This window comes from Lemur catta, chromosome 5 (assembly GCF_020740605.2).
Source record: "Lemur catta isolate mLemCat1 chromosome 5, mLemCat1.pri, whole genome shotgun sequence".
Taxonomy (NCBI): Eukaryota; Metazoa; Chordata; class Mammalia; order Primates; family Lemuridae; genus Lemur; species Lemur catta.
The window spans coordinates 56,083,993-56,104,044 of NC_059132.1; the positions used below are offsets into that span (position 1 = coordinate 56,083,993).

Sequence of the window (20,052 nt, forward strand, 5' to 3'; positions counted from 1 at the left end):
TCCACATCTCCCACTGGGGGTTCAAACTTAAAGAAACTAATGATCTCAAAAAGTTAACCTCATGCCAAAGTCAGCAGGACGGAAAAATGGAATTTAACATTTTGCACAAGAATATTTGCATTCCCATTAGCTTTTACAAATGCAACATTTCTCATCCTCTTGGGTTGATGGCAAAGGTGCCCTGGGAAAAGAATCAGAGCACGTGCCTCTCTAAAAGGTTAACACACTGAACAGCTTTAATGGGACTAAATGGTGCCTTTGACGAACAATTAATGCAGGGACTTTAGGGTGGACTCCTGGTGGAAAGGACTTAAAAGGGAATTGTGCACCGACAGTGGTGGCTGAAACGTTATGCTCACATTAAATATGTTCATTCAAACCTCAAATATGACTGAATGATTTTTAAATCCTAATTGCATTTACTCTTGATTAAAAGAAGTTGCAAAAAGCTGATGTAAAGTAATAAATATCTACGGGGTGGACTATATTCTACAAATGCTTTCAGGTCTGCTGGTAGACATCAGTGGTTATGTAACAAGTTGATTTCAAAAATTATACATTTTACAATTACATCCAGATAAAACAGATGAGATCAAGTCACCAAACATTCTTGTAATTCAAACAGAAGGAAATAGATTAATTCTTTGCTTAAAAGGGAAAAGGAGGACTTATCATGAGACATCTGTACGAATCTTCCCGAATAGCAAAGGGAGGAGAGACAAATTTGGTGACTGTGGGGGCTAAAGTACTAATTTATGGTCCCCTGAAATAGAAGGCGGTGCCTGGTGGACATAGGTATCTACAGTTACTGCCTTTGGCTGGGCTGTGAGCAATTAAAGCTAATGGTTCTCCCAAGCACATCCAAGAGCTAGATCTCTTTTCCCCTTCAGGCTCTCTCTCTCTCTGGTTCTCCCCAGCACTGGCTCTTTGGGGCCAAGGAAAGTTGGGGGCCCCCTCCTCACTCTCTAGACCCTCGAGTACGCAGCTCGAGCATCGTTGGCCGAGCTCCTTGGCCCCCCGCGCCTGGGAGGGGACTGGCCTCTCAGTGAATCGCCCCAGGCCTCGGGCCCCCAGCTCGCCAATCCGGGTCGCCGGCCCTGTCACCGAGGCCTAGCGCGAAGAGCTCGCGTCGTTCGCTTTGGCAAGCAACGCAGCTCCCTCCGCGGGCGCAGTCCTTGCGCCCTGGGTCCCAGCTGGGGCTGCGCCGGGTCCCCAGGACTTTGACCGGTGAGAGCAGGCGACGCCGAGAGCAAGGCCGCCTCCAGCCGTCTCCAGCCCGGCGACCCAGCGCCGCGCCGCGCCGGGAGAGAAGCAGCTGTTCCCAACAGCTGGGGGGCGGCGGCGCCGGGCGCCCCAGGTGCTGCCGCGGCCAATCGCAGGCGTCCGGCCCGCCCCCCTCCTCAACCGGGCGTCGACCCCCGACCCGCGGGGGAAGGGAGCAGAGAGGTGGAGAGCGGTCCTCGGCAGTCGTCTTCCAGCTCCCGCGGCGGGAGGGACGGACCCGAGCCGAAGCCGCGCGGAGTCCCTCACCCCGGGCCCTGCCGCCGCGCCCCCCGCCCGCCTCCGCGCTCGGACGCTGTCCCCGCCGACCCTACCCACGCCCCATCCAGGACACCTCATTTCTAAGGAAGAAAAATCTACCTCTAAACGCACCCCCTTCGTCGCCGGAGGACCACCCTCTCTTTTCATTTTTGACCTCCCCGCCGGGTGAGTGGAAACCGCTTGCACGTTCCATAGAACCGGATTCTAACCCAGACGATCCGGAGAATTTGTACAGTGACCGGCAGGGGGGGCGGGAGGAGAGAGCGGAGTCAAGTCTCCAGGGCTGCTGGCGACTTCGGAAGCCGCGCGCCCCGCGCCCTCGGCCGCCCCCGGCCGCTCGCCCCCGCCGCGCCGCCGCCCTCGCCCCCGGGCTCGCCCTCGGCCCCCGGCGGCCGCCCCAGGGTGCGGGAGACGCGAAGCCGGAGGAGGCGGCGCAGCCGCTGCCCGAGCCGCAGCCGCAGCCGGAGCCCAAGCGGCGGGGAGGGCGCGAAGATGCACACGACCCAGAAGGACACGACGTACACCAAGATCTTCGTCGGGGGACTGCCCTACCACACCACCGACGCCAGCCTGCGCAAGTACTTCGAGGTCTTCGGCGAGATCGAAGAGGCGGTGGTCATCACCGACCGGCAGACGGGCAAGTCCCGGGGCTATGGATTTGTAAGTTGCACGGATGGTGGGGGGTGGCGGGGAGGCCGAGTGGCGCTCGGCCCCGGGGGTCGGGAGCTTGGAGTGAGGGGCTCCTCGTGACTGTGTGAGGAGCCCCGCGGGCGTGAGCGGCGCTGCCCCTCGCTCCGGGCTGAACTGAAACTTTGCGCGCGGCGGAGCGGGGGGGACAGGGCCGGCGGCCGCCTCACCGAGTTCGGCGAGGACCGAGCCCTGTGCGGGGTCGAGGGCTGGGCAGGGCAGGGGGGAAGCAGAGAACTGTAATGATCTCTGGGTTTGGGGTGCGGAGGGTTGAGAGGGAGGGGCCGCAGCCCCGCACAATTGCATTCCCCTGCTGGAGGCCGGTTGTTAAGCGCGCTGTTGCTTTGTAAAAATGCGTGTGTCTTCTGGTGTTCTGGCTGGGGCAGGGAGGGGACACCCCAGGAGGTCTGGGGCTCTTCCCTTCAGGTCAGCCCTCCCCTCTTTCTAATTGCAAAGGTGGGTTCTTTAAATAGATGATCCTATGGCTCTTTGCCGAACTGAAACAGCATATTAAGCTTCCTAGAGATTTAAGCGTGCAAATTCAGCTGCCGAAGAGCAGTGAGCCCCAGAGTAGGACAATAGCTATTGTGGTTGGGGAGTGTTTGCGGTGGTTGGGAGCGTTGGGCGGATGTGAGGCTGGACTTTCCTTAAAGCAAACAGTGCCTCTGAGGCCTGGTGGTGACCTGGGGGGTTGGCTTGGGGGGAGGGAAGTTGGGGGAAGGAGGCTTTAGAGGAGATCTAAGAATTTAGGCTTCCAAATCTCTGCTAGGCCCTACTGGCACCCTTAAGACTTCAGGGTGGGGGTGGAGGCTTTCTTTCTTTTTTCTTTCTTCTCCTTTTTTTTTTTTTTTTTTAATGTGGGATCTAGGAATAAGGTCCAGCCAAGAGAAAAAAAAAGAAAGAAAGTTTGGTCTCAGTTTTGTCATGAATGACTTCTCCAGTGTGATTCTTGGTTTCCTTCAGGGGTTAATTTAGAGGTTATGTATGTATGTCTGTGTGTATGTTGCTAAGGTCACCATGGCTGACCGGGCTGCTGCAGAAAGGGCCTGCAAAGATCCCAACCCCATCATTGATGGCAGAAAGGCCAACGTGAATCTGGCATACTTAGGAGCAAAACCAAGGATCATGCAACCAGGTGAGGATTGTCTATCTCCCCTCCTCCCAGAAACCCCCACTTGTAGAATGATTCCCTAAGTCAGAAGTATCTGTAGATGTGTTTAGTAAACTTGAACCATGGCTGGTTATTCTACCAAAGCATTAAATACAAATGAGAGTTGTAAATACTCCTTTCAGGACTTGAGATGTACCTGTGTGCAAAAATAGATCTTGAGGGTCTGGACAGTTTGGACACACACAATAGTTAGTCTCGACTCATCTGTTTCCTATGACATACATTTGTAGTCTGCTCTCAGTTTTCCTATTTTAGCCACTTGTAGATAATTTATATGTGGATTATATGGGCCAAAGTTGTCAACTCCAGCTAATACACTTCCCTACTTAGTGTTGTCTCCTTTTATCACCAGTTGCACTGTGCTCAGAGCAGGCAATCTGACTTGAACACTGACCTGAGAGAGCATGGGGTTGGGGTGGTGTCTGAATGGTGAAGCTTTAACATAAAATCACAGAGTATTAGCAATCAAAGAAAATAGAGAGATTTCACCTACTCAGTGACCCTGGGTTGCGGATAAAGAAACTGATGCTTAGAGATGAGAAATAGTTTACCCAAAGTCATGTAGCCCTTAGTTGCCAAAAGGGAGCAGCATTTTGTCTATGGGAAAATATGACCTTTTGGATCATTTACAACACTGCCCTTTGCGTTAGCACAAATAATTGAGAGTTGATTATTGAGCAAATGTTATCTTTTCCTTGGGCAAGCAACTTTACTTCTTTGATTAAATCATGTACTCTTCACTCTTAAGTCTTTCCATCTGAAATTTTGGAAAGAGGTTGACACTAATATCCAAACAGATTTAAAAGGAAACTAGGTTGTCAAGAAAGTGTCTGTGCAAAAACGTATAGGCTTTAAAAAATAAGTATTTGTCTAATATATTGTGTATATGCATTATATTATCCAGAAAAGGAGAGTTTGTTTTTGTGAATTTTTAATACTGTAAATTGTAAAACCCATAATCTTCCAAAGCATTGTCCAAAGCATCCCAGAATATTCCAAAGACTTTTTATAGATTGTGGTTCAGAATTGCAGGAATATTTGTGACATGTAACTTCATCATCAAATCCTTGGCTTTATTTCATGAGCATTTTTTTTCTGGTCTCATTTTCGGAGGTCTTATTCTGTGTCTGTCAACTAAACTTTGCATATTTTTTTTAAAGTTTCCACTTTTGGCTGATTAAAACCTTTATTTTGGATCAATGATAGCATTTATAAAAACTGACTTTTTGAAATATATATAGGCTATCTCCTCTAAATATCAAAAAAATAGTTATCTTTTCTAAGTGAAAGTTGCAATTTTACGTGTAGGAGTAATAAATGCATAAGCATGTACAAATAGAGAATGTGGTATGTTTTGTTGTTAGGTTTTGCCTTTGGTGTTCAACAACTTCATCCAGCTCTTATACAAAGACCTTTCGGGTAAGTCAATTAATTAGGCCCTCCTAAGTGGCTATCATTTGTTAACCTGCCTCTTTGTTATATACAGATAAGATCATCATGTCACAGAATGTTCCTGGTTATACATATTTATATATGTATCTTTTTAATGCTGATACTATAAATATTTTGAGATGAGTCAAGTTATCTGACCAAATTTGCAGCCTCCAAACCAGACAAATTTTGAGCTTATGATTAACAAAACAAAACAAAACAAAAATACCAGGTATGACTTGTGTACAAGACGATTGTATCCCGTCACCATTACTACTGTTCAACTTGACTCAATTTTATTTATCTCTTTCTAACCTGACAGGGCTCGTATACAGTTAAGCTAACTGATCAGAAGGATACGATGATAAGAGGTGGAATAGTTCTGTTTGGAATTAAACTCTGTAACCAGTAGACTCAGACACACAAGCTCAGATGGTGATTAACGATGCATGGATGTTGGTGTTGTTGTTTTTATTTTTCACAATAGTCAATAGCCCTTCGTGTGCTTTATTTTATTTATTACAGTAATGAAGTGGTGTTGATAGCTAAACTGTGTGCTTTTTACTTAATTGAAAAGAGCTGTAGTGAAAGTGTTTTCTTTTCCTTGGGGAAGGGGCTCTTTGCGTTTTGGTTTTGGTGGTGGTGTTGAGGGGTGTTGACTTTTGACTTTGCCATGGGAAGCAAAGGGCCTTTTTTTTTTCTTGCTTTTAAGCTGTAGCCTGTGACTTCTATTTAACCATATTTTTGTAGTGAGTGCTAAATTGTGTGATTTCTCTCTGTAAGAACACAGATTCATTGCTTGCATGTCCTAAGTTTCTGTTTTATGGGAACCGGGTTCTTTCTTTTGCAATGTTTATCCACTTTTAGACCATCTAATTTAAAGGTTCAACAACTCTCACCAGATTTCATTAACACTAGCCAGTTTTTTTGAGTAGTGTAGCACTAACTTTCACCTTTCAGACCTAACGTGGGTGAACATCTGCTCCTATTTGTGTTATGTCTGGGTCCTGTGATCACCAGCTTTCGTCTCTGAGGTCTCCATTTCCCTTGTGTTCAGATGTGATATAGGTGGGAGATCACCTCCTGCCAAAATTTATCCTGAACACTAGAGTCTGTTTTGGCTGTATTCTACCTGATCAACAGTCCTATAATTCTAATGCCAGAGATTAAAACTTTGTTTTTAAATGTTCTAGTTGTTCAAGGAGTATTTTACCCTCAACAATACTTCCTTCTCTAGTTTAGGATCTAAAGATCTACCTGTGTAACCTGGAAGGCTGGAATCTGTCTACATAGATAGATGTCTACCATATGTGTCTCCAAAAATACATCCCCCAAAAAAGTAATAATAATTTGACTTGGAAGAGTCAAGTTGTATTTTCCATGATCTTGTAACTTTCCCTTTAACATATCAGTATCTCACTCTTACTGCCAACTCCTACTTTTTTTTTTTTCTAGCTATGGAAGAGTCTTCTGTCCAATATGATTAGAAAGGGCCTTCATATGTCCATAGCTATTTATCAAAGCCCCATCCAAGCCAACCTGGATGCTGACAACAAATGGCTGGTTGGTTGATGGGTCCACCTATTTCTGTGGGTTCTTCATTAGTCCAGACTATCTGTTTATTTAAGATGGGATTAGGGAGGAGAACGTACTTCTGAAGATGCAATAGTGAGCTTAGTCATGATCTCACACTAACATTCTTGAAATAGCCATAAAACTAAATCAGTCAACAGGTAGTTGCATGTGTTTATTTTTTCACTGTGCCAGTAGGTGATGCAAAATGAGGAAATTGCACATTAGTTTGGGAATCAGAAATAACACAAACCAATCAAGAATTACTAATTGCTAAATGACTTGGTATTGTTTCAAGTACAAAAGGAATTCAGAGTAGCTAGAAAACAGATGGAGTGGAGGAGTTGGACAATGCTGTTGGGTAGGGGTAGACTTGAACTAGACTTGCACCTGAATATGTCTGAGAGAGGTAAAAGAAAGACTGGGTATGTCTGAAGGGTATAGGGTGGGGTGAGCATAAGCAGAGGCGTAGAGGAGAAAAGGCTCAGTGCATGGAGGGTCTTGAGAGCTGGGCATAGGCATTTGGACTGGTCGTGGTAGTCCTTACGGATCCTTAAGAAAGAAGGTATCACCAGAGTAAAACGTATCTTATGGAAATTTTAAATCAAGTGTGTTTTGATAGTAACCTTTTGTTTTTCATCTCTTCTAATATTAACTGTCTCTATAAAGGATGGTGGTTATTACTGTGTGCATAAATTGTTTGAACTTGAGATTCTTATTAGAAATAGGTAGCAATCCAGGTGGGACTAAGCAAGCTTTCTCTTCTTTTTTAAGGGGTTTTCAACACTGTTCTAATTCTTAGAGTCTGTACTTAACAAATCACACCTGGTCATCTGAAATTCTATTTGAATGCTACATGTTCTTATTTTAGGCCTGGAAAAAGCTTGAGAATTTTTTATTTTACTTGGTTTGTTTGAAATTCTAATAATTGGACTAGTTTTGGATTTTTTTTTTTTTAATGTGGTCCTTAAATGGTACCCAGATTACTCTGGGCCTTTAAAGACAAAACCTTAGCCTGAAGGAATTTCGGATGTAGCACAGTGGGCAGATATAGAGAAACTTGTGGATTGTGGATTTGCTGAGCAATATCTTATAAACAGTTTATGTTTGAAAGAAGTATTTTTTATTGAAAACTTCGAGGGGAGAGACTATAGATCTGTGAGTAGAAATTTCTGGGCTAGTTTAGATCAGGTTGAACATACACTTAAACAATTACTCAGTATACCTTTAAGTGCTGCGTTTTATGCTAGGTGTGGTAACACTGTGCTTGGTATTTATACTGTCCACTACGGGTGGCAGGAGGGATTGTAACTAACATTAATGCATAGTAATGATAAGGGATTTATATAAATTATTCAATTTAATTTTCACAGTAAGTATTGATGAAAGGACTGTTAATATCCTTTCCATGGGTGAAAAACTGAGACGCACAGAGGTTAATTAACTTCCCCTGAGTACAGGACTAGTAAGTGTTAGAGTCTGATTCTAGGTTCAAAATCATGGTCTGCCTGGGCCCAGAAGTTGTGTTCTTTCATTTTTGTCAAGCTGTAGCCAAAAAAGACGTAACTCTAGTCTCTCCCATAATCTAGTAATAAAACTGATAAGCATCAGGAAGGACTGTCCATATGGCTTCAGATAAGGGAGAGAGACATTAGGTCAGTCGGATTCGGGAAGTCTTCATGAAGAAAGACTAGATTTTAAAGGTTGGTGGAAGATAGACAAGAACTCTTTTATTGAGTACCTACTATACTTGTTACAGTAGGTGCTTTCCATAGACAATTTTATTTAATGCACAGCAACTCAAGGTTGAAATTATTAGTCCATTTCATGTATGAAAAATGTGAAACTAAAAGATAAAGGCAATTTCTGAAGTCTCTGCACATAGTGAGTACTAGAGGTAAGGTGAGTGGGATTTGGATATCAACAGGTAGGGATGGAGTGAGGATTGGCATGTGGGTGAAAGCTGGATGACATGAGAAAAGATAAGGATTTAGGAATGTGGCCCATGTCCAGGAAACATTAAGGGGCCCAGCTGACCTGGGTTTAAGAAAGGTGGAAAGGTATTTTGGAGCCAGAAGCATTCTAGGTATTTTAGCCTAGAATGCCAAGGTTTAAGACATTTGCCTTGAGTTTGGTATGATGTTAGGAACCAAAAACTACTTTGAGCAAGTGAATGAGAAGAAGACTTGGTCGGCAGTTTGTGTGGAGGTTTGGAAGAGGAAAACGGTTAGGATGTTGCTTTAAAAGTCACAAAGAGATGTCAGTGGGACTTGAAGAGATGCGAAGAAAAGGGAAGTATGGTAAATTTCCTTTGAAAATTACCAAAAGTATCTGCTTTGCTTGGTGCCTTTGTAACTGCTAGACATGTACATTCCATATTTAACCGAAGGAAAGGATGCTGATAGATACCTAGTTAGGAGGGAGATTCCCAAATCACCTTAATGGGATCCTCAGACTGTTAAAAAAAAATTCGCAAAGCAGGAACTGCTTCCAAAGTGCCACCTTACCCTTTAGTCCAAATCTGCCTGCCTTCCTGAACCGAGATATTTTAGGCTGTCCATGGTCTTCTGGGTTCTCCTTTTCCCTAAGCCTTAAAGAGCTCTAGGTTTTGATTTGCCATCCAGATGTCTTCCTAACCCTTGCCAGACTTCATGTAGGAGTCTGATATTCCAGTGAACTTTATTTATACTCTCATTGTTGGGCATTATCAAATCTTCACTGTTTCTTAAAGTACACACAGAGATAGAGTCCCCTAAGCAACACTGTGTATCTTTTATTGCATTCTTCTCACACACACACACACACACACACACACACACACATTTTACCCTGCCTCTTTGTAGGCTAAACCTATCTTCAGTTAACACATTTATTCAAAGATAATGAACCTAGCATGCACCGTGGTGTCCTTGGAACTTTGGGAGTACAAGGGGTTAATGTTTCGGTATCAGTGAGATTCATACTGGCTGGCCCTCGCAGCTGATAGATGTTTTACTTTGGCCTTATAAAGACATTTTACCCGCTGGAAACCCTTGTCGCATGACAGGATCAAAAATAGCCCGGCTGCAGCCCCTGCTGTCTATCACCACATGTAAACTGGCATGAGAGTAGGCGCTCTTAGCCGTGTCTGCACATTTCGGACGTGGCGGCCTCCAGGGACAGTGTTTCATAAAGCCACACCTGTTGCTGTGAGTGAACCAGTCACCTGACCTGCAGCAAAGTTCTGAGTGTGTGCGTGACCACGTGCCTGCTTTCTGACAAGCAGTTAAGAACATCTCTAAGTGTCCTCAGAAACACTTGATGACGTCGTTTCTCCTGGCACTGGGAAAGATCTACAAGTCTGGTAAAATGGAGTGTATTTTTATCATTGGGGTCAAAGTTCAGTACCCTCTGTGATAAATTCATCTTTTCCATGGGTGTTCGTTAATGAGTGCTTTCAGTAAAACTCTGAACAGGCAAACAAAATCTCTGTTTTTGAAAAATATAAATGTGCAGTTTTCTGTTTTAAATTCTTTAATATCAGAAGATTGTTACTTATGCTTATACTTCTTCTAAGTTGGCTTTGCCTACAAACAACCAGATAGCATTCTAGTTTCATATAGAAATTATAGGGGGTTTTGTTGGAGATTGTTTTAAAGGAAGATGAAAATAAGTCAGATATTCATGGTAGTGTTTTAAGTGAGCAGTAATGAATTGCAAGAGTGAGAGTTGGGATGCATAGGATTTTTTTAAGTACCTCTTGTGATTTTTTTTTTAACCAAATTAACTTTTAAGTAAGGTCATTGAAGTCTGTCTTGTATGTGATCTGTGAATGTATAATTTTAAAAGGTACTTGATTTTGTTTCATTTTCTTGAGCTTTTGCAGGATAATGCATAATCAAACAATTGATCTGTACAAAATAATCAACTAATAGGGCAGATTTAAAACGTATGCTGATAAATCTATTTCTGCTGATTTGAAGGATCAAACAAGAGTTAGTAGATATGTAAAAAAAAGTTTCCTTACTGTGTAAGCCTTTTAAATTTCTATTAATTTTAGAAATATTTAGTTGTGTTTCCCTTCCCTACCTTTTCCCTCAACCTCATCATTTCCCCAAAACCCCTTCTGTCTGTCTTGCATAGAGATAAACAAGCTGGCTGTGACCCTCACTTGCCTGATAGTCAAACAGGTTTGGTTGACCGTTGTGTCCTTATGAATTTTCTGGGAAAAAGAAAGAAAGAAAGGAAAAAAGTGTGCTGCACATCTCTTTGGGAATCACTGCCATGAATGTTAATAGCATTTTTGTAGCTTCCCACAACAGCCTCTTGTGACAGAGTGAGCTGCACTACAGTTCGTTTGAGAAGTGTGATTCTGCTGTGTTTACCACACTTGTGAACTTTTAAACTCCTTTTTTTATTTTGTCGCCTGCTTTTTTTAATTATTATTTTTAATAAGGGTGACTGAGGTTGCAGAGAGATTAATGTGTGTTGAGTCTGCATAGCAATTTCCAGTAGGGTTGCCATGATAATAAACATATGGATTTTGTTAAAATTTCTTTTAATTTTGACAAACCGGCCATCACTCCGCAGAATTGAATGATTATGGATTACATTTTGAGTCCTATAATTCATGGCTAAGAATTTTTCTATTTGCTAAACATTTTCCCTTTTATGAACTTATTACAAAATTTTCTAAAGTCTTAATCAATTAAGCATTTATTATGTGTATAGCCCTCATGAACCTCGATTTATTTTCCAAACTTCTAATAAATGATATTTAATGGCTCCAAATAATCATAAGTGAAAATCAAAGCAGGGAGGGTGTCATATTTTTGCTGACTTCTTTTGGGGACACTCCATGACTTTGGCTCCTGCCAGAGTACTTTGAACAGACCACTAGCAAATAGATATTGTGGCAACCCTATGCTCATAATAACCACTAAATTTGAGTTTGTCTATCTCTGAACAATGAATGCTACAGATAGGAGGTGACTGCTGCCTGACTTTGTTTTCCATTTCTCAACAGGATACCTGCCCACTATGTCTATCCGCAGGCTTTTGTGCAGCCTGGAGTGGTCATTCCACATGTCCAGCCAACAGCAGCTGCTGCCTCCACCACCCCTTACATTGATTACACTGGAGCTGCATATGCACAGTACTCGGCCGCAGCTGCTGCCGCCGCCGCCGCCGCTGCCTATGACCAGTACCCCTACGCAGCCTCCCCAGCTGCTGCAGGATATGTGACCGCTGGGGGCTATGGCTACGCAGTCCAGCAGCCAATCACCGCGGCGGCACCTGGGACAGCTGCTGCCGCCGCTGCAGCAGCTGCTGCCGCTGCAGCATTTGGCCAGTATCAGCCTCAGCAGCTGCAGACAGACCGAATGCAATAGACTAGCCATCTGATCAAAGTTGAATTGTTTTCTCTTTCCCTCCCAGTTTTCCAAGTTTTAGTAGCTAATAAGAGAGTTAACATTGACTTAACAGCTTTAAAAAACAAACAAAAAAAAAGCGATGCTATTGTGAAGCAGAATCATTATTTTTTTTATACTCCAGGTAGTGTTCTAGATGAGAAAGAGTTGAGAATGCGGGGAATGGGCACAATTTTGGAAATCAATCCCAAAGAGCCTGAGTAAATGAAAGGGCCACTACGAAATGATGCCAGGAGTAACAACGGAACTTCACTTTTGTAATGGGATTTTTATTTTTGCTCTTTTTATAGTATCAGGGAAGCAAACTGCCTTTTACAAGTTAGAAAATGCTATTTGTTTGAATCTAGTTGAACCAGGGAATACAGAGCGAGCAATATGTAGCTTGAATTACATTTAAAAGCAGATTTTTTACAAACAAAATGGTAAAGCACTGATTGTCGTTTTTAGCAGTCACTATGGCCTCTAGACCTTTTTTCAAGGAAGAAGGTAGTGTTCTTACTATCTCAAAAATGGGCATCGAACAATCAATCCGGGAGCGTGGCAGTGGGTGAAATGGTGGACAGGCACCAAAGCTATTTTCTCATCTATCCCGTGGATGAGTGGGACTGTGGAACAAGTGATGTGGAATGAATGGGTGCAACAGCTGTGCAGACAATCAGTAACACACACAGTTCTGGAAAGAACACATCACTTGTGCTTGTTTGATGAGCTTGTCACATTCTAATCCCTCTCCCCATCCTGTTTCAATTTTGGGAAACTTGTATCTGCTGGTGTCAGCAATTCTGATTCTGAAATAGGATCAGGCTTTTACTACAACAGCCTTCACTTTCTATTTATTGTGTCGACTCGTGGCTTATGAATAAAGGCAGGCAAAGTTTGCAGAACTGTCTTAAGGACATTTTTTTCCCCCTTTTTAAATGATTTTACACTTTTTAGTATCTATTTCAGAGTCATATTTAAAACTATTTATTAGTGACTACAGTACACGAGACAACGAGGTTACTGAGATTACAATTCTTCAAAGGTTAATGATAATGTGGTTTATACTGTGCCTTAATAGTAATGCTATTTAAGATATTTATTTTTAAGTTTTACTATGCTGCACTCTAAAGAAAGGAACTTTAGATGTGACACTGTAAAATTATGTATTCATCTCATGGCATAAATTATTTAGTAGGTCTAGATGTAGCATATTAAATATTAACCTATTCAACTAAAGATGTTGACTTGGATTTATTTAAATTCATATGTGCACTGTATAAGAGAGTACTCTTACATTAACACATTTTAGTTTAGTTTTTAGATTTTTTTTTTAAAACAAGATATATTGCTAGTTTCATGCTTCCTTCTCTGATTTTGCTCGTGTAGATCTCATTTATCGGTAATTCATTAGTTTAACACTATTCTTATGTAGTTTCTGTAGTTTTTAAATGCTGCTTTACATTTTTCTTCTGAAACTGCAATACTTGCAATTTTTATTCTTAAACTAAATTGAATACTATTTTACACTGTATTGGATTTTTATACTTGAACAATTTCATACAAGGGAAGACAGGTTAGCATTTTTATGGACTTTCTCCATTATCACTGGATTTACTTTAAGTATTCCCATACTAGACAGTGTTATGTAATGTAGACATGACTCTCCTGTGCAAATTATTTATTCATTGTGTATATTGCTTTATAACATTTCAGATCTTCTAATCTATTCACTTGTATTAAATATAATTTTTAAAAACTTCTGTTGCATTGATTGTTTCTAATTCTGTAGTAAAAGTGAGCGATTTCTCCTTTATAACTAGAATTAATAGCCATGATTCACCTGTAACATTTTCAGTGAGCATAAAACTCTCCCAGATGCCCTGTTTTTGTGCCTTTAAAGTAAATTTCACTAACTCAATGTCTGCCTGTACTTAGCAAATGATACAGATCATCCTCCAATGGCGAACCCTAAAGGACTATTCATATCACTGAAAATTGGCTAGCTGGAGATTGTCTGAGAGGAGTGGGTTGTAGAGAGAACTGTTGAATCAGAAGTGAGACCAGTGCAATGGTACCTGGGTCAGGTGTGCTGAGTTTGAGCTAGACCCTACCAACTATCCAGCGATGTAAGTGGAGCAAATTGCAATCCACTTTTTTGGTGAGGTTTTTATGGATTTTTAATCTTTTATACTGGGACAATAATACCTATCTCATATGGTTATTTAAATATTAAATAAAGCATACCATCTACTTGCCACAGAGCCAAATGCATAGTAAGTATAATAAATATGCAGTAGCAATTGTTATTGTAGTTCTCTATAGTGGTAACTAACCAAAAAGGAAGTCTTCTATTGGGATGCTTTTATTTTTTAATTTCTGTCCACAATGATATGGTCACATCTAATAAGGTGTGTGTTAGAACTTCAAATGAGTATCATATTGTTTGTCTTAAAGGGGTATATGTTATGTTAATTTTGGAATGGATCGTTTGTTGATCTCTTGGTCCTAATATTTCCCAAATCTATGATAACTTTTCTTGAACTCCATTAGTTTTCAATAATCATAAGCAACAGAAAACTGTGACAACAACTTCCATATCATACTTTCTACTTATATAACTATCATCCTATTTTAGAGCTATCACAATCACAAACTTTAATTGCCTTTAATCTTCCAAGGAAAAATAGTTACCAGCTTATTCCCAGGGAGAGATATTATTGTATACCAAAATATTATCTAGGACCAGTAAAATAATTTCTAAGCTACTTAATTCAGCCAATGCATCAGTGATTATTTTATTCCAAAAGATGGGTTTTACTTTTAATTTTCCAGATTTCTGAAAGGTCACTTTTGTCCTCAATGAGCTATCTATTGTTAAAGTTCAAAATGAAGCAGTATTTGATTTATCGATCAAAAATAGGTCAGGCAGTTCTGGGAAAGGCTTGTCTAAAATAGCCATACTCAAGAAAGCCAAAACTCCACCTACCCCTGGCTGTCTCTTTCTTGGGGATGTCTCCTGACCTGTAGCAATAGCAACATTAGCAGTTATAGAAAAAGAGCAAGATTTTTACTTTATAATGCTAAGGCATAAATTTCTAAAAATAAATAAATAAAAGTTCTTAATACCTAATAAATAGAAGAGAGTAGCCATGACATAAAGTTTACATTGGTCAGGCAGAGTTTACATTTGTAGAATTCGAGAAAGGTAATGGGTCTGAGAGCCACAGTGCTAGATGAGTCTTGGCTTCCTCACTTACGGCAGGGCGATCCTAAATCCCTCTAAACTGGTAAAATGTGAGCTGATGGTACCCAACATAGTTGCTCTATCTACTTCTCAGGTTGTACTGATTAAATAAATGAATTGATAGGAGAACCTTCTAGAAATTCTAAAGCATTGGATGAATGGAAATCATTACACTGAGGGAATATGTACAATATTAATTTAGTGACTGAATTCAATTTTCTCATTAAATGACCCTTCCAAAAAAGGACAAAATTGTATATCCTGATGTTATCTTCATTCTATCCCAAGCAAGTAACAACTACACTTGTTGTACAATAGAGCAGCACAAAAATAGCTTTGAAAAATGGAGAGATTACCCAGATAGGGGAAGGAGAGACAGATGAGATTATGGAATACATTTCTCTCTCTCACAAGGGAACTATATTTAGTTCTTTCCTCACTCCTGTCAAATATTGTTCTTCTTAATTCCCTCTGAGGCTTGAAGGCGTTCATTAAGATGACAGCCTGAGGTTTGGAGGGGCAGAGGTGAAGAGGAACCAAAAAAATAAATAAATGCATTTTCATGCTTACTTTTGTCCTCTCTTCTCCTCCCAGAGTTCCAGGCTGTTTCCATGGAAATTCTAACTTTGTTTTGCTTAAGCACTTTGTACAGAAGAGGTTTCATTTTGGATATTTGTTCTGTGTTGAATTTTAGAAGCTCAATCATGATTTTAGCTAAATCATTTACATTTTCAGCTTTGAAGTCCCAATTGTGAAGCAAACTAAGAAATGAGACAATGCGTGTATAAGCCCTTTAGAATTTTGAGATAAGAAAAATGACATAGACATTTATAGCCTTCTATCAATTCATTCCATCACATTGCACAGTATTTTGTCCATCTTAACCAACTTCTTCAGAGAGAAAGTCTATAAAGTCCCTTCTCTCTAGTCATTTGTCCCCTGGAAGACAAATGCCTTTGCTTTTTTATATACGAGATGCTACCACTAAGCTATTAATATATTTTAAGTGAGTTGGAGGGTACACATTGTTTTCCACTCTGTCACCGTTAGAGGTTAATTCCAATTACATTATAACATGGATTGAGGACAAATCGTTGTTCCTTTTCATTTAATAGCTCTGATAATGTGTTCATAAAAGGGCAAATATCAAACCGACTTCCAAAATTAGTTTTAAATGCAAAAACATAATTTTGCCAAATAGAAAATTGCATTTTAGCTCTATTGTTAAACGTTGTTTATCTGACAGTCCCAACCAGGTGTGAACTTGTTTACTTTTCAGGTACTCCCGGCTCTGCCACCTGCCCTGCAGTTGCCTCAGGTGAGGCAGAGGAGATGCAGTGGATGAGGTTTAGAGAGTGTTGGGGCATGTGTTTTGCATTCTACATTCGCTGACATACCTTTGGAAATTTGAGAAAAAGGGAGGGTGAAAAGGATGTAGAGAAAATAGTGAAAAAAAGGAGAAGCTAAGGTCAAAAGTGTCTCCCAAAAATAGACAAAAGAAGATGAGATCAAGGAGTGACAGTCATGTGGCCTTGACCGTGCCAGGCAAGGGCCCGCCACGGAGGGGGCCAGGTAGGTGAGAGAGCAGTGATCACTCACTGAGTGGCAGGAGACCTCATCTCATGATGGGAGTGGAGAGTCATTTAAAGGATGGTAATTGGATACCTGGTTTCCTTCTATTGTCTAATGAAATAAAAGACATTTAGGATAACAGCTCAGTCCTTTTAAATTTTATTTTTAATCAACAAATAATAATTGTACATATTTATGGGGTACGATGTGATGTTTGATACATGTATACACTGTGGAATGATCAAATCAAGCTAATGAGCGTAGACATACTTATTTCTTTGTGATGAGAACATTTAAAATCCACTTTTAGCAAGTTAAAAATATCGATTATTATTAACCATAGTGACCTTGTTGTACCATAGATCACCAGAACTTCTTCCTCCCATTTAACTGAAAGCTAAGCTCCTGTGGGTGGGCTTTGTACCCTTTGACCACACGTCCCCTTTCCCTGTCTGCCCCCTACCCTACTGCTCAGCCTCTGGTAACCACAGTTCTACTCTCCACTTTTTGAATCCCACATGTAAGTGAGGTCACACGGTATTTTTCTCTCGGTGCTTGGCTTATTTTACTTAGCATAATGTCCTCTAGATTCATTCATGTTGCTGCAAATGACAGTTTCCCTCTTTTTAAAGGCTGAGTAGTATTCCATTGTCTATATATACCACATTTTTTTATCCATTCATTCACTGATGGGCCGTCAGGTTGTTTCTGTGTCCTGGCTATCGTGAATAATGCTGAAATGAACATGGGGGTGCAGATAACTTTCCTACGTCCCGATTTTAAATCCTTTGGCTACGTATCCGGAAGTGGGATAGCTAGATCATATGGTAATTCCATTTTTAGTTAACAGCTGAGTTCTTGAACTATGTTTGCAAAGATTCAGACATTTTTAAAACTGGAGTATATTCCTTATAACTGCAAACGTTAAAAACAGACAATCTTGGCACCTCTAGTAGGTTTGGACAGAGCTTGGTTACAGACCTTGGACCTCCAGGGACAGGAAACATTGGCATTGTTTTATCTACCTATCATTACTTCTCATTTTAAGAAGACAAGCAAAGGAGTCGAAAGAAGGATAAGATTAAAGGAAAGTATGCATCTTGCTATCTAGTATACGTTAGTTCAACATATTAAAAGGCCATTTGTGACTGGGAAACTCAAGCTCTTAACATCTGTGTCTGCACATGGTGTGAGCCTCTGTCTCAGCACTGGTCGGCTCCTGTGGGTGGGCTTTGGGAGAAGTCACGGGAAGTTTGTGATGGGAAGTGAGGCGAGAGACCTGCACCACTAACCACGTACCAGGTACTAGGCACTTGTATTTAATCCTTATAACAGTGAAAGATGATAATAGTATCCCCATTTTTCAGGCAGCTTGCCCAAAGTCACAGTGTGAGTAAGGTGCAGACCCCAGATTTCAAGATGGGGTAGCCTGAAACCAAATCCTGTATGCACACCACCTCACTGCCCTGCTTGCTGCCTCTCCTTTTTCGTTGTTTTTTTTTTTTTTTTTGAGGCAGAGTCTCACTCTGTTGCCCAGGCTAGAGTGCCGTGGTGTCAGCCTAGCTCACAACAACCTCAAACTCCTAGGTTGAAGTGATCCTTCTGCCTCAGCCTCCTGAGTAGCTGGGACTACAGGCATGCGCCACCACGCCCAGCTAATTTTTTCTATATATATTTTTAGCTGTCCAGATAATTTCTTTCTATTTTTAGTAGAGACGGGGTCTCACTCTTGCTCAGGCTGGTCTCAAACTTCTGAACTCAAACAATCCACCCGCCTCAGCCTCCCAGAGTGCTAGGATTACAGGCGTGAGCCACCACACCCGGCCTGCCTCTCCTTTTTCTAGTGAACCTCATGAGCTTCCCCTACAGCTCCTTAGACAAAGCTTCCCTGTCTTCAATCTCCTGTTATACATAAGCAGGCAACCACTGACTTAGTGGAGGGAAAACGCCTGCCTGTAGGTCTGCATTATTGGGGAAGGTGGAGACAAAGGATTCCAGGAGGGCTGAAGAAGCTTTCAGTGTTATCCTGAACAAATCCGATTGATTCCCAATCACAGTTGAGTCTGTTCTTTGGAGCTCTAGCCTGACTTCTAACCACATTCTGTGCCTGCTCACCATTGGAAGACCATATTTTTAAAATTCAAATGCAAATGTTTCCATACGATGTCTACTTCATCAATAATATTTTCAAAACACCCCATATGCTCTGTCGTCCGCCATGTTTGGCAGCGTACTTGGCATCAGTGGAAAGATAATATGCTGGGAGAGTGTAACTAGGCAAATGTGAAGTTCAAGGAAGTATCTGAAGTCAGGAGGACTCAGAGGGTAGTTGTAGAAAACCTTGCCTTGAAGACCCTTTGGCGTGGGGCTCTTTCTGCAGCTCTTGCTTTCATTCCTGAAGTCCTTCCATGTCATAGAGCAGCATTAGAGAAGGAATACTGGTCATAATCAATGTCAGATTGAACACTCTTTATTACCATTGTTCATTCCTTTACTTTAAATACCCAGAGTTTTGGCTACCTTTTACTGAACATACCCTTGTGTCAGACACTGAATACATTATCTGAAATCCTCACAACCTCACAGCAGGCTTGGTGCTATCATCTTCATTTTACAGAGTTCATGTAATTTGCCCAAAGTCACAACTCAAGGTGGGAGGACTGTGAGTTGAAACCCAGGTCTATCAGATGTCAAAGACTAACTGCCCCTGGATTATTTTAGCAATCTGTTTTTATGTCACTAGGAAATTGTCTCAAAAATTATAAGGGCCGGGCGGGTGGCTCACGCCTGTAATCCTAACACTCTGGGAGGCCGAGGCGGGTGGATCGCTCGAGGTCAGGAGTTCGAGACCAACCTGGGCAAGAGTGAGACCCCGTCTCTACTAAAAATAGCAAGAAAATTATATGGACAACTAAAAATATATACAGAAAAAATTAGGCATAGTGGCACATGCCTGTAGTCCCAGCTACTCGGGAGGCTGAGGCAGTAGGATCGCTTAAGCCCAGGAGTTTGAGGTTGTTGTGAGCTAGGCTGACGCCACGGTACTCACTCTAGCCCGGCAACAGAGTGAGACTCTGTCTCAAAAAAAAAAAAAAAAATTATAAGGAGAGTTTAATAAACATGCCTTCAGTTCTGGGGTTAAAATCAAATCTAAGCACCCTGAGGAAAGTTATATACATGATCAACATGTTTAATAAAGACTGCATAATATAAAGGTCTCCATGCTCATTTTCTTTATTTAATTTCTGTTGGCAACATTTGTTTCATCATAGTATAAACGATTTTAACGACTATTTAGTCATTTTGACCTCAGTCCACTTATGCTTTTGTGAGGAAAATTTTATACTAAGGCTGTGATTTACTATTATTAATTGTTATGAAATTGAATGGGAGTATGTTGAAGTTTGTGTCAAAGAATATCAAATAATTATAAGCTTTTAATG

General features: G+C 41.3%; 1 protein-coding gene across 2 annotated transcripts; it reads left to right on the forward strand.

Moving 5' to 3' along the window:
• The first annotated feature begins 1,804 nt into the window (after positions 1–1,804).
• On the forward strand, positions 1,805–13,553 carry RBM24 (RNA binding motif protein 24). Of its 2 annotated transcripts, XM_045551842.1 has the most exons (5): positions 1,864–2,202; positions 3,241–3,364; positions 4,765–4,819; positions 10,526–10,572; positions 11,409–13,553. In XM_045551842.1, exons 1-5 carry the CDS (start codon positions 2,035–2,037, stop codon positions 11,624–11,626), a joined length of 612 nt encoding a protein of 203 aa, XP_045407798.1. In that variant the 5' UTR covers positions 1,864–2,034; the 3' UTR covers positions 11,627–13,553. The 2 variants fall into 2 exon arrangements, with proteins under 2 accessions (XP_045407797.1, XP_045407798.1); XM_045551841.1 differs by lacking the exon at positions 10,526–10,572 and having other exon boundaries at positions 1,805–2,202.
• Positions 13,554–20,052: the final 6,499 nt, after the last annotated feature.